Source organism: Monodelphis domestica, chromosome 2 (assembly GCF_027887165.1).
Source record: "Monodelphis domestica isolate mMonDom1 chromosome 2, mMonDom1.pri, whole genome shotgun sequence".
Taxonomy (NCBI): Eukaryota; Metazoa; Chordata; class Mammalia; order Didelphimorphia; family Didelphidae; genus Monodelphis; species Monodelphis domestica.
Genome location: NC_077228.1, coordinates 368,675,431 through 368,690,359, shown reverse-complemented (window position 1 = coordinate 368,690,359; position 14,929 = coordinate 368,675,431). Strand labels below are relative to the sequence as shown.

Below are 14,929 nucleotides of genomic sequence, written 5' to 3'. Positions count from 1 at the left end.
ACCCTATAGAGAAGTTGAAAGGGAATAAGAAAGTGGTGTGGAGAGGAATAATACAAGGAGGAGGGGAAGGAAGGGGAAAAGTTAAAAGCAAAAGACTGGTTTGAAGGGAAAGAGGGAAAGGAGAAAGGGCAGGATTAAAAGAAGAAATCAAAATGGAAGGGAGTACACAGACAGTAATCATAACTGTGAATGTAAATGGAATGAACTCACCCATAAAATAGAAGCAGATCGCAGAGGAGATTAAAAACCAGCATCCTACCTTATATTATTTATAAGAAAAACATCCAAGGGAGGTAGATACACACAGAGTAAAGGGGCTAGAACAGAAATCTATTGGGCATCAACTGAGACAAAAAAAGCAACAATAGCAATCATGATCTCAGACAAAACTAAAGCAAAAATATATCTGATTAAGAGAAATAAGTAAGGTAATTACATCTTGATAAAAGGCAGTATAGACAATGATGAAATATAAGCACAAAATTGTATAGTATTCAGATTCTTAAAGGAGAAATAAAGGAGCTTAAGAAGGAAATAGATAATAAAACTATACTAGCGGGGAACCTCAACCTTCCCCTATCAGATATAAATAAATCTAACCAAAATAAAATAAGAAAGAAATAAAGGAAGTGAATGAAATTTTAGAAAAGTTAGGACTAACAGATCTCTGGAGAAAATTGAATGGGAAAAGAAAGGAATATGACTCCAAAAAGAAAAATTGCCCATATATTAGGACATTAAAATTTCACAACCAAAGGTAGAAAAGCAGAAATAATGAATGCATCTTTTTTAGATAATAATGCAATAAAAATTATAATCAATAAGGGGCCATGGAAAAACAAGTCAATAATTAATTTGGAACTGAATAATTCCAATGCTAAAAAAGGGGCATATAAAAAAATCATATTTTTCAATCAATCATTTCATTAATGAGAATTTATAAGACAGCCAAAGCAATACAGAGGGGAAAGTTTATATCAGTACAATAGAGAAAAAGCAGATCAAAGAATTGGGCATGCAATTAAAAAAAAACTAGAAGAAGAACATATTAAAATCCCCAATTAAAGACTAATTGTAAATTCTAAAAATTAAAGGAGAAATTTATATCATTGAAAATAAAAGAACTATTAAATTTGTAAATAAGACTAGGAGCTGGTTCAATGAAAGAAATAAAGTATTGATTAATTTGATTTTTTAAAAAAGGAAAAGAGAATCAAATTACCAGTATTAAAAATTAAAAGGGTGATTTCACCTATGATGAAGAGGAAATTAAAGCAATGAATAGGATCTATTTTGCCCAATTATATGACAATATATCTGATAACCTAGGTGAAATGGATAAATATTCATAAAAATATAAATTGGCTAATACCATCTCAGAAAAAGAAATTGAACAAGCCTTCAATGAATCACATCCTGCACCCCTGAAAAAATACCCAGGGTCAGATGGATTCACAAGTGAATTCTAACAAATATTTAAAGAAAAATTAATCAAAATACTATATAAAATATCTGGCAAAATACAACAACAAAGAAAGAGTCCCACCAAATTCTTTTTATAACACAGAAATGGTGCTGATATCTAAGCCAGGAAGACCAAAAACAGAGAAAGAAAATTATCAATCAATATCCCTAAAGAACATTGATGTAAAAAATCTTAAGTAAAATGGTAGCATAGAAACTACAGCAATACATTTCAAGGACTAATCACTATGACCAGGTAGGATTCATGCCAGGAATGCAAGGCTGGTTTAATATTAGGAAAACTATCAGCATAATTGACCACATTAATAATCAAACTAACAAAAATCACTTGATTATCTCAATAAATGCAGAAAAAGCCTTTGATATAATACAATACGTATTTCTATTGAAAACCCTTGAAAGCATTAGAATAAAGGGGATTTTTTAAAAATAAAAAGTATTTATTTAAGACCATCAGCAAGTATCATCTGATATGGAGTTAAGTTAGAAGTCATCTCAATATGATAAGGATATCCATTATCCCCACTATTATTTAATACTATGCTAGAAATGCTAGCTTTAGCAATTAGAGAAGGAAAAGAAATTGAAGGAATTAAAGTAGGTAATAAGGAAACTAAACGATCACTCTTTGTGAATAATATGATGATATACTTTGAGAATCCTAGAAAATCAACTAAAAAACTAGGTGAAATAATTAATAACTTTAACTTTATAAAAGTTGCAGGATACAAAAGAAACCATAAATCATCAGCACCTCTACATATTTCCAAAAAATAAAACTCAGTAATAAGAGTTAGAATGAGAAACTCCATTTAAAATCACTCTAGACAATATAACATACTTGGATATCTATTTACCAAGACAAAAATAGGAATTATATCAACATAATTACAAAATTTTTAACACAAATAAAATTAGATCTAAACAATTGGGGAAAAAACAATTGCTTATGGTAGGCTGAGCTAATACAATAAAAATGACAGTTCTATCTAAATTAATTTACAATCAAACTACCAAAAAACTTTTATAGAACTAGAAAAAATAATAAAATTCATCTAGAAGAACAAAAAGACAAGAATACCAAGGGAACTAATGAAAAAAATGTCAAGGATGGTGCCCTAGCAGTACCAGATCTTAAACTGTACAGTAAAGCAGAGATCATCAATACAATTTGGTACTGGCTAAGAAATAGAAGGGTGGATTAATGTAATAGACTATGGGTAAATGACCTCAGCAATCTAGTGTTTGATAAATCCAAAGATCCTAGCTTTTGGGATAACAACTCTCTATTTGACAAAAAACAACAACAACAACAAACCTACTAGGAAAATTGGAAAACAGTACAGCAAAAATTAGCTTTAGATCAATCATCTCATACCCTATACCAAGATAATGTCAACAATGGGTATATGACTTAAACATAGAGTGACATTAGAAGTAAATTAGGGGAATGGAGAATAGTTTACTTGTCTGATCTATGGGAAAAGGGAAGAATTTATGACCAAACAAGAGAAAGAAAACATTACAAGATATAAAATGAATAATATAGATTATGTTAAATCAAAAACCTTTTGTACAAAACAAAACCAATGCAACCAGGATTAGAAAAGAAACAACAAAGTGGGGTAAAATTTTGTAACAAATTTCCCCGTTAAAGGTCTCATTTCTTAAATATATGTAAAGAACCTAAGTCAAATTTATAAGAATTCAAGTCATTCCCCAATTGATAAATGGTCAGAGGCTATGAATAGGCAGTTTTCAGATGAAGAAATCAAATCAATGCTATGAAAAAATGTTCTAAAATCATTCGATTAAAGAAATGCAAATTAAAACAACTCTCAGGTATCACCTCACCCCTATCAGATTGGCCAATATGACAGCAGTAAGTGAAAATATGTTCGAGGGAATGTGGTAAAATTGGGACACAAATGCATTGGTAGTGGTGGTATGAACTGAGCAGACCATTCTAGAGGGCAATTTGCAATTATGCCCAAACAGCTATAAAAGAATGCATGCCTTTTGGTCCCATATTACCATTACTAGGGCTGTATTCCAAAAAAACTAAAAAAAAAATTAGGAAGGACCTGTTTGTATGAAAGAACCTGAAAGACCTACGTGAACTGATGCAGAGTGAAATAAGCAGAACCAGGAAAACATTGTACAAAGTAAAGGCAATACTGTAGAATGATCAAAGGTGATCAACTTTGCTACTAATAGCAATACAGTGATGCAAGACAATTCCGAGGGACTTATGAAAAAGAATACTACTCACCTCCAGAGAAAGAACTGTTGGAGTAAGAATGCAGATCAAAGCATATGACTTATCACTTGTTCATCTGCATATATGTTTTAGGTTTCATAAGATTATTCATTTACAAAGATGAATAATATAGAAACATGTTTTACATGATAACACATGTATAACACAGATTGAATTGCTTGCCAGCTCTGGGAGATGGGAGGGAAGGTGACAATTTGGATTATATAACTTTGGAAAATTCATGAAAGTTTGTTACTAATATTAAAAAAATGTTAAAGAAATTATTTCTATATTAACAGACTTGTAACTAATAGAGGAATCATTAGATAAAAGTAAAAAAAAAATGAAAAACTAAAGACAGATTATAAACAAATGATCCATAGTTTAAATACGTTCAATTATTTAAAGATGTTGATAATCCAAAATGGACATTGATATCAGTTAAAAATCAATTCCTTATATAACTTCAAACACTCAGTGTAATTAGTTGCTGTAATAAAATGACAAAAAGAGCCTACAAAAACACATTGGTCAAAACTAACCCTGCTTATTAATGGAGAGAAATGGCAATCAAAAACAATACAGATTTAAAATATAAAGTCTTTATAAGATCTTAAAGAGAAAAATGATTCAAGATTATGAGCAACATCACTTCATAAAAGAGCAAGAAGCAATGAATGTAAAAACCAATTAAATGAAAGCTTGACAAAAGACTCAAGTAAGTAAAGAAATCCAAGATACTGCACTAAGCATCAGAAAAACAAAATAAGGTAATAAAGAGTCCCTGCCCTTGAGCTCATATTTGAATGAGAGAATAATTATAATAAGCAATTTTGAAAGCTGGAAGAATTTTGATTAATTGCAATGACCACTCATGATTCCAGAGGCTTCCTGAGGAAGCAAGTCATATACCCCCTGATAGAGAGGTAGAGGACTCAGGGTACAGAATAAATTTTTTTCTCTTGTTCTTTTCTCAATGAAGTAGGGAGTAGGATGGAAAGAAAATAAGATTTCTATTAATTACAAAAAGTTTAATTAAAAAAGATAACATGCAACAAAAAGATATATATGTGGTATACTGGGGATAATCACAGAGAATATACATTAGTGGGTAGAGGGGGAAATCAGGAAAAGTCCTCTTGATTGAAGAAGATAGTGAACCAAAGCTTGAAACAAATCAGAGAATCTAGGAAGTGGATGAGAGAATGAAAGGCATTCTAGGGATAGAAACAACAGCCAGTGAAAAGGACTAAGTCAGGAGATGGAGGGCCATATACAACAAGAAAAATCAAGACAATGTTGCTGGATCAAAGACTCTGAAGACAGGAGTAAAGGTTAAGAAGAAGCCAAATTTAAAAGGTTTAAAAAGTCAAAGAAGAGAATTTTTTTTAGCAACAAAGAGAATTTATTGCTAGAGGTAAGAGGAATTTTATTGAGTAGAGGAGTGCTAATGAAAGACCTATTCTTTAGGAAGATCAATTTGACATCTGAGGAGAGGATAGATTCAAATGAGGAAAGACTTGAAGAAGACAGACCAACTAGAGTGCTTTTGAAAAGGATCAGATAGTAGGTAATGAAAGTCTACACCAAGGAAATGTCTGTATTAGAGATATGAAAAAATATGGGAGAGATGTTGCAAAGGTAGAAATAACCAAAATTGTCAACAGATTGGATATGTGGTTCAAGTGACAGTGAGATCTCAGAATGGCACCTCGGTTGTGAACCTGAGTGACTAGGAAGATGGTAGTCCCTTTTATAGAAATAGGAACATCTGGAAAAGGAGAGGGATTTTTTGAGGAATGGGATCTGTTGGTAAATGGGTGGAATTCAGCTTTAGATATGTTGGAATCAGTGTGAGATGTCTACTATACAGTGGGAAATGTGAAAATGGAGATCAAGGAGAGATTAAGGCTAAGGAGATTTGAGGGTACAATAACTGAAACCAGAGAGGATGATGAGATCATCAAATAAAATAATAGAGAGAAGAAAAGAAGTCTTAGGACATACCCTTTGATTAGTAGGCATAATCTGGATGATAATCCAGCAAAGAATACTGAGGACAGATAAGAGGAAAACCAGGGCTAAGCAGTGTCATGAAAACCTCTTTAAAGAGGAAAAAGCATTCAGGATGACTGACAGTATCAAAGGCTTCAGAGAAGCAAAGGATGAAGCCTGAGAAAAAGGCATTAAATTTGTCAATTATGAAGTCACTAGTAACTTAAGGAAGAGCAGTTTCAACTGAGTAACATGAAGTCAGGACGAAGAGTTAAGAAGAGAGTAAAAGGAGAGGAAGTGGGGCTGCTGATTACAAAAAATTTTCTTGAGGAATGTAGGAGCAAAAGAAAAAAAACTAAAGGAAGATGGGTAGTAGGGGTGAACAGATCAAGTAAGAGATTGTTTTTAAAAGATGAGGAATTCATGGGCATGCTTGAAAACAACAGGGAAAAAGGAAGGAAAACAGGAAGAGTTTAAAAGACTGCCCCTTCTAAAATGATAGAGGGGGAAATCTTCTGGAGAAAGAAGGATAGCATGAGATCAAGGGTTCACGTGAAGGGATCTGACTCGGCAAGAAAGGCCATCTCTTCATGAAAGACTATGGTAAAGATGCAGAGGAATATAACATAGCCAGCACCTAGGAAAATACTTAACGAGCGCTCTTAAACTAGAGATAAGGAAATAAAAACATGAAATCATAAAAATATTATTTGGCAACTATATTTTTGTACCTGTAATTCCTGCCCATTGCAGTCAAGTCTAATTGTGCATCAGAACTGTGTCTTGGCCTGCAGGGGACAAGATAGCAGATGAGTTACTTCCAAAGAAAATAGAGAGAAAAAGAAAAGGTAGAACCCAAGAAACTAGTTATGATAAGTTCCACCTTTCCCTTTACCATTTTAACCCACTGAGTGGTAGCAATGAAAAGGAAATTGGAGATTCAGCAGTGTGGGTAACAAGATGAGAAATTCATCTGGGCAATGAGACCACATCTCCCAAAGGGCTTACTTTATAGTTAGTAATAATTTACTTGGTCCAGGATATTTTTATTCAATTGAATGTTTTTCAATTTCTTGTGTAATTTAGTGGAAAAGGAAAAGATAGGGAAGTCATTTTGTCATTTAAAAAGTTATGGAATCCTAAAAATTTAGAGCTATAAGAGATCTGGTTTAGCTATTTTCTGTATTTGACCAACATAGGTAAAATGGACATTTTGCCATTGAAGTCTTTTTTAGTTCTGACTCTCAATTTTAAACTTAGGTTATCAACTATAGAAAAAAGAACATTTTAATAAAATAAATATTTCTATCTTTCAAATATAGTATGTTTTATAAATGTTAAGTTGGTGGCAATGATCTCAACTTAAGTGCTCTTTAAAGCTTACTATAGAGTGAACGAAAAAGATTTCACATTAATGAAGTTCATGTCTTATCTGTAAATCTCAACTTGAATAACACAGGAATTTGGATTCCTTTAGTTAATACACATCTATAAAATAATCTAATTTATTTTTAAAATACTTATTCTGAAGTCTCCTCATGGGATCTGGGGGACCTTAAGTCTTTAAAGGCTAAGATGGTGAAAAGTCAGGTTCTGACAGGTCTACACAGTTGGGAAGGTATGAAATGCAAGGACCAATGCAAGATTTTATGTCTGCTGCTACAAGACCAATCTAGTTAAGCAAAGAGACACTCACTGTGCCCACAGAGCGATGAATTTTTCCTTCCACAGCAACTTTAACACATATCTACTGTGGTTATGATCTGCCCTGGTGGAGTAGGTCCTGACAAAATGACAGGTCCTTGAATTACTGACTGAAAATGTTACTAATTTGCATTGTTGGTAACTAGAAATTATGTTGCTTACTCAAGTCTCATTTTTATGAAATTCAGTTTAGATGATGTATCACTAATAATGAAGCTTATCTACTCAATAGTTTGTGATTTTTTAAAAGTAGCAAAACTTTTGAGTACTGTGATGAAGGTAATACTTATTCCTTTGTTCTTCTGTAATAAGTTTCCATTTGTTAGTAAAACATTGCATGTGCTCATGAGACAAAAGCCAACATGTTAAAAATATACTGTTTTGGATTGAAGATGGGCCTTTTGTAGCCAAAATAAATAAAAAAGTAAATGGTGACTTAAAGATCACCTATCAATGAAAAGAAGTAGTGTTTTCCAGAAAATAAGTAGAACTATATAGGCACAGGCTGTTTCTTAGGAATAATAGTCTTGACAATCTTATTATCCTTACCTCAGAATTTTATCTAGAGTGATTATTCTGTTTTATTAAAAATGAAGAAACTTTCTCATCTAATCACTAAATGAAAGAATACAATAAAAATGAAGAAAATATTAAAAGTATCTTATTTCATCAATGATATGTGAAATGCTCAGAGGGCTCTGCAACAATTATTAAGAGAAGGATAACATTTTTTGCTTTACTAAATCCTAATGAGAATATGAAAAACAGAATTTTGAAATGTAGAATGAACACACCTTAAATTATTTCAGTCTTTCAAATGAATCTCATCAATTTGAGTATCTTTCAAATTCTTTTAGACATCACTATCAATTTTATCAAATCGAATCCTTACTTTTGAAAATTAATGTTTATTTTTACTTCAGCCTAAACTATTAGGCCCAGTAGAGTTTTTAGGGGAAACACCTGATATGTCTCTCTCTACAAGTCAAACAAGGATGTCTAGGAAAGCAAAAAATGGGGAAAAGGAAAAGAAGATAAATCTGAATAAGATTCATATCATATCAATCAAAAAGGTAAAGCTATTCATCCCCAATGTTGAATGGTTGGGAGCAATCAATCAATCAAAGAACATTTATTTAGTACTTACTCTATGTCAGATACTCTACTAGGACCTGGAGATTAAAAAAAAGCAAAAATGGGCACTACCCTGAAGTATCTTAAGTTCTAAAGGAAGAAACAACACGCACACAAAGAGAAACAAAAAGAAACACAGAGATGAAGGTAAATTTAAAGAAGACACTGACAACAACTGGTAGAACCTTCTGCAGAAGGTGGCATTTAAACTTAGTCCTGAATGAAGCCAGGGATTCTAAGAGGCAATGGTGAGAAGGAAAAACATTCCAGATATTGGGGGGGGGGGGAGGAGGCAGAATAAAGGCACAGAAATGTTAGCTGTAGTGTCATATAGGAAGAACAGCAAGAAGCCAGGACAATAGACTGAATGGAAAGCCATAAAGTATAAAAAAGGCAAGAAAAAGTCAAGTTAAGAAGAGTTTTTAATTCCCAAAAAAAGCTATTTACATTTGATACTAGAAATAATAGGGAGCCACTGGAGCTCATAGAATAATGGTCAGGTAGTTTATAGAGTGATGGGAATGGAAGTTATGGTGAGACCTCTATTTTAAGGAAATCAATTTGAGAACTATGTGGAGGGTGGTTTGGAGTAGACTAAGGCAAAAAGATCAGTTAGAAAGGTTATTGCAATATTTCAGATGAGAGCTAATGAGGGTATCAATTAGAATTGTGACTGTGTGCCTAGAGAGAAAGCATTATATGCAAAAGATGTTGTAAAGGGTTAAGATGGCGGCTTAGAGAAAGCTGAAGTTCAGATCTCCGGAAAACCCTTCCCCACCGATCTCAAACTAGAAGCTCCTAAGGCGCCGAAATTCAAAACGATCAACAGCACAGACCCTGGGAACCCTCCTCCTGGACCTGGACCCGGTTCAAAAGGTACGGCTCCCCTTAAAAGCCAGAACCCGAGATCCCTCGGACCTCAGGGGTAGGAGCGCAGAGTCCAAGGCTCCCGGAAGCGGCAGCCCCGCCGGGGCTCAGAGAGCAGAGTCCTCCGAACCACAACCCTCAGGGCTTTCTACCCGAGTCCCAGTCCAGGTGAAAGTTACTGCCTGGGGCTTCCGCTGCAAAGAGCCCGTAGGTCAAAGAGCCGGTAGGTCCGGGTGAAAGTTACTGCCTGGGGCCTCCGCTGCACAGAGCTGGTCAAAACAACAGCAACCCTCAGGGCGGGCAAGACAGCCTCTCGGGCTGGATCCTGCTATCCAAGTCTCAGTGAAAGTCTGTGCTTTCCGAGCTTGGGGAAGCGGCAGCCCATCCCCCCGCAGGCCTACGAAACAGCCTCACGGACAGGGATTCTGAAGGCAACTTCCGGAAATCGAGCCAGGGGGAGAGTGTGGCCTCGTGGTCCGACCCTTCCATTCCAGTTCCAGTGAGGCATATTCAGTTTAACCCAGGGAACGCTCATAGAACCAACATCTGCCCAGGACTAAAGCCTCTGATCACCAGACAAAGACAAGAAAAGCCAATCCTCCACGTTCAGAGATGACAAACTCCACAGAAGCACAGAAGCCCCAAAATACCAAGAAAAATAAGAAGAAAGGGGCGACTCTGGACACATTCTATGGAGCCAAAATACAAAATACAGAGCAGATAGAAGAAGATATACAAGAAAATTCTCCAAAATCTTCCAAAGGAAATAGAAACTCTCCACAAACCCATGAAGAATTTGAATCAGAAAGGACCAAAAAGATGGAAGCCCTCTGGGAGGAAAAGTGGGAAATGATGCAAAAGAAATTCACGCATCTACAAAACCAGTTTGACCAAACTGTAAAAGAAAACCAGGCTTTAAAGCAAGAACTAATAAAGCAAAGCCAAAACACCAAGAAATTAGAAGAGAACATAAAATATCTCACCGACAAGGTGATAGATCTGGAAAACAGGGGGAGAAGAGAAAATTTAAGAATAATTGGACTCCCAGAAAAGCCAGAAATAAACACCAAACTGGACATGGTGATACAAGATATAATCAAAGAAAATTGCCCAGAGATTCTAGAACAAGGGGGCAATACATCCACTGACAGAGCTCACAGAACACCTTCTACACTAAACCCCCAAAAGACAACTCCCAGGAATGTAATTGCCAAATTCCAAAGCTATCAAACAAAAGAAAAAATCCTACAGGAAGCCAGAAAAAGACAATTTAGATATAAAGGAATGCCAATCAGGGTCACACAAGACCTTGCAAGTTCTACGCTGAATGATCGTAAGGCATGGAACATGATCTTCAGAAAGGCAAGAGAGCTGGGTCTCCAACCAAGAATCAGCTACCCAGCAAAACTGACTATATACTTCCAAGGGAAAGTATGGGCATTCAACAAAATAGAAGACTTCCAACTTTTTGCAAAGAAAAGACCAGAGCTCTGTGGAAAGTTTGATACCGAAAATCCAAGAGCAAGGAATACCTGAAAAGGTAAATATTAAGGAAAGGGGAAAAATGTTATCTTCTTTTACTCAAACTCTCTTCTATAAGGACTACATTTATATCAACCTATGTATACTAATATGTGGGGAAAATGTAATGTATAAATAGGGGGTAAAGAAAGACCAAATAGAATAATGGTTCTCACACAAAGATTCACAGGGGAAGGGGAGGGGAAGAAAACTCCTATAAGAAGGAGAGGAAGAGGGGGGGGGGGTTACTTAAACCTCAATCTCAGGGAAATCAACTCTGAGAGGGAAAAACATCCAGATCCATTGGGATCTTGAATTCTATCTTACCCAACAAGGGTAAGGAGAAGGGAAAACCAAGGGGGGGAGGGGGAGAGGGAGAACAAAAAGGGAGGGAAAGAGAGGGGGGAGGGGGAGGGAACAAAAAGGGAGGGACTAAAAAGGGAAACATCAAGGGAGGGGACAAGGGGGACTGATTCAAAGTAAATCACTGGACTAAAAGGTAGAGCCGAAGAAGAAAAGGTTAGAATTAGGGAAGGCAATCAAAATGCCAGGGAGTCCACAAATGACGATCATAACTTTGAACGTGAATGGGATGAACTCACCCATAAAACGTAGACGAATAGCTGAATGGATTAGAATCCAAAACCCTACCATATGTTGTCTTCAAGAAACACACATGAGGCGGGTTGACACCCACAAGGTCAGAATTAAAGGATGGAGTAAGACCTTCTGGACCTCAACTGATAGAAAGAAGGCAGGAGTGGTAATCATGATATCTGATAAAGCCAATGCAAAAATAGACCTGATCAAAAGGGATAGGGAAGGTAATTATATTTTGTTAAAAGGGACTCTAGACAATGAGGAAATATCATTAATCAACATGTATGCACCAAATAATATAGCACCCAAATTTCTAATGGAGAAACTAGGAGAATTGAAGGAAGAAATAGACAATAAAACCATACTAGTGGGAGACTTAAACCAACCATTATCAAATTTAGATAAATCAAATCAAAAAATAAATAAGAAAGAGGTAAAAGAAGTGAATGAAATCTTAGAAAAATTAGAATTAATAGACATATGGAGAAAAATAAATAGGGATAAAAAGGAATACACCTTCTTCTCAGCACCACATGGCACATTCACAAAAATTGACCATACATTAGGTCACAGAAACATAGCACACAAATGCAAAAAAGCAGAAATAATGAATGCAGCCTTCTCAGATCACAAGGCAATAAAAATAATGATTAGTAATGGTACATGGAAAACCAAATCTAAAACCAATTGGAAATTAAACAATATGATACTCCAAAACCGTTTAGCTAAAGAAGAAATCATAGAAACAATTAATAATTTCATCAAGGAAAATGACAATGGCGAAACATCCTTTCAAACCTTTTGGGATGCAGCCAAAGCAGTAATCAGAGGCAAATTCATATCCCTGAAAGCTCATATTAACAAACAAGGGAGAGCAGAGATCAATCAATTGGAAATGCAATTGAAAAAACTCGAAAGCGATCAAATTAAAACCCCCCAGCAGAAAACCAAATTAGAAATCCTAAAAATTAAGGGAGAAATTAATAAAATCGAAAGTGATAGAACTATTGATTTAATAAATAAGACAAGAAGCTGGTACTTTGAAAAAACAAACAAAATAGACAAAGTACTGGTCAATCTAATTAAAAAAAGGAAGGAAGAAAAGCAAATTCACAGCATTAAAGATGAAAAGGGGGACAGCACCTCCAATGAGGAGGAAATTAAGGCAATCATTAGAAATTACTTTGCCCAATTATATGGCAATAAATACACCAATTTAGGAGAAATGGATGAATATATACAAAAATACAAACTGCCTAGACTAACAGAAGAGGAAATAGAATTCTTAAATAATCCCATATCAGAAATTGAAATCCATCAAGCCATCAAAGAACTTCCTAAGAAAAAATCCCCAGGGCCTGATGGATTCACCTGTGAATTCTATCAAACATTCAGAGAACAGTTAACCCCAATACTATACAAACTATTTGACATAATAAGCAAAGAGGGAGTTCTACCAAACTCCTTTTACGACACAAACATGGTACTGATTCCAAAACCAGGCAGGTCAAAAACAGAGAAAGAAAACTATAGACCAATCTCCCTAATGAATATAGATGCAAAAATTTTAAATAGGATACTAGCAAAAAGACTCCAGCAAGTGATCAGAAGGATCATTCACCATGATCAAGTAGGATTCATACCAGGGATGCAGGGCTGGTTCAACTTTAGGAAAACCATCCACATAATTGACCACATCAACAAACAAACTAGCAAGAACCACATGATTATCTCAATAGATGCAGAAAAAGCCTTTGATAAAATACAACACCCATTCCTATTAAAAACACTAGAAAGCATAGGAATAGAAGGGTCATTCCTAAAAATAATAAACAGTATATATCTAAAACCAACAGCTAATATCATCTGCAATGGGGATAAACTAGATGCATTCCCAATAAGATCAGGAGTGAAACAAGGATGCCCATTATCACCTCTACTATTTGACATTGTACTAGAAACACTAGCAGTAGCAATTAGAGAAGATAAAGAAATTGAAGGCATCAGAATAGGCAAGGAGGAGACCAAGTTATCACTCTTTGCGGATGACATGATGGTCTACTTAAAGAATCCTAGAGATTCAACCAAAAAGCTAATTGAAATAATCAACAACTTTAGCAAAGTTGCAGGATACAAAATAAACCCACATAAATCATCAGCTTTTCTATATATCTCCAACACAGCTCAGCAGCAAGAACTAGAAAGAGAAATCCCATTCAAAATCACCTTAGACAAAATAAAATACCTAGGAATCTATCTCCCAAGACAAACACAGGAACTATATGAACACAACTACAAAACACTCGCCACACAACTAAAACTAGACTTGAACAATTGGAAAAACATTAACTGCTCATGGATAGGACGAGCCAATATAATAAAAATGACCATCCTACCCAAACTTATTTATCTATTTAGTGCCATACCCATTGAACTACCAAAATACTTCTTCACTGATTTAGAAAAAACCATAACAAAGTTCATTTGGAAGAACAAAAGATCAAGGATATCCAGGGAAATAATGAAAAAAAACACATATGATGGGGGCCTTGCAGTCCCAGACCTCAAACTATATTACAAAGCAGCAGTCATCAAAACAATTTGGTACTGGCTAAGAAACAGAAAGGAAGATCAGTGGAATAGACTGGGGGAAAACGACCTCAGCAAGACAGTATACGATAAACCCAAAGATCCCAGCTTTTGGGACAAAAATCCACTATTCGATAAAAACTGCTGGGAAAATTGGAAGACAGTGTGGGAGAGACTAGGAATAGATCAACACCTCACACCCTACACCAAGATAAATTCAAAATGGGTGAGTGACTTAAACATAAAGAAGGAAACCATAAGTAAATTGGGTAAACACAGAATAGTATACATGTCAGACCTTTGGGAGGGGAAAGGCTTTAAAACCAAGCAAGATATAGAAAGAATCACAAAATGTAAAATAAATAATTTTGACTACATCAAACTAAAAAGCTTTTGTACAAACAAAACCAATATAACTAAAATCAGAAGGGAAACAACAAATTGGGAAAAAATCTTCATAGAAACCTCTGACAAAGGTTTAATTACTCATATTTATAATGAGCTAAATCAATTGTACAAAAAATCAAGCCATTCTCCAATTGATAAATGGGCAAGGGAAATGGATAGGCAGTTCTCAGATAAAGAAATCAAAACTATTAACAAGCACATGAAGAAGTGTTCTACATCTCTTATAATCAGAGAGATGCAAATCAAAACAACTCTGAGGTATCACCTCACACCTAGCAGATTGGCTAACATAACAGCAAAGGAAAGTAATGAATGCTGGAGGGGATGTGGCAAAGTAGGGACATTAATTCATTGCTGGTGGAGTTG

General features: G+C 35.1%; 1 protein-coding gene across 7 annotated transcripts in view; it reads right to left on the bottom strand.

The window, feature by feature from the left end:
• The window catches only part of LIN28B (lin-28 homolog B), a 140,630-nt gene that overhangs the window by 12,052 nt on the left and 113,649 nt on the right, over nt 1-14,929 (bottom strand). For 6 of the 7 annotated variants that reach the window (XM_007484373.3, XM_007484375.3, XM_056818628.1 and 3 more), the window contains one exon: nt 6,472-6,528. The exons of the other annotated variant lie outside the window; for it this stretch is intronic. In XM_007484373.3, coding sequence (XP_007484435.1) covers nt 6,472-6,528 — 57 coding nt within the window. The remainder of the gene's footprint in view (nt 1-6,471; nt 6,529-14,929) is intronic. 7 annotated transcript variants of the gene reach the window in all.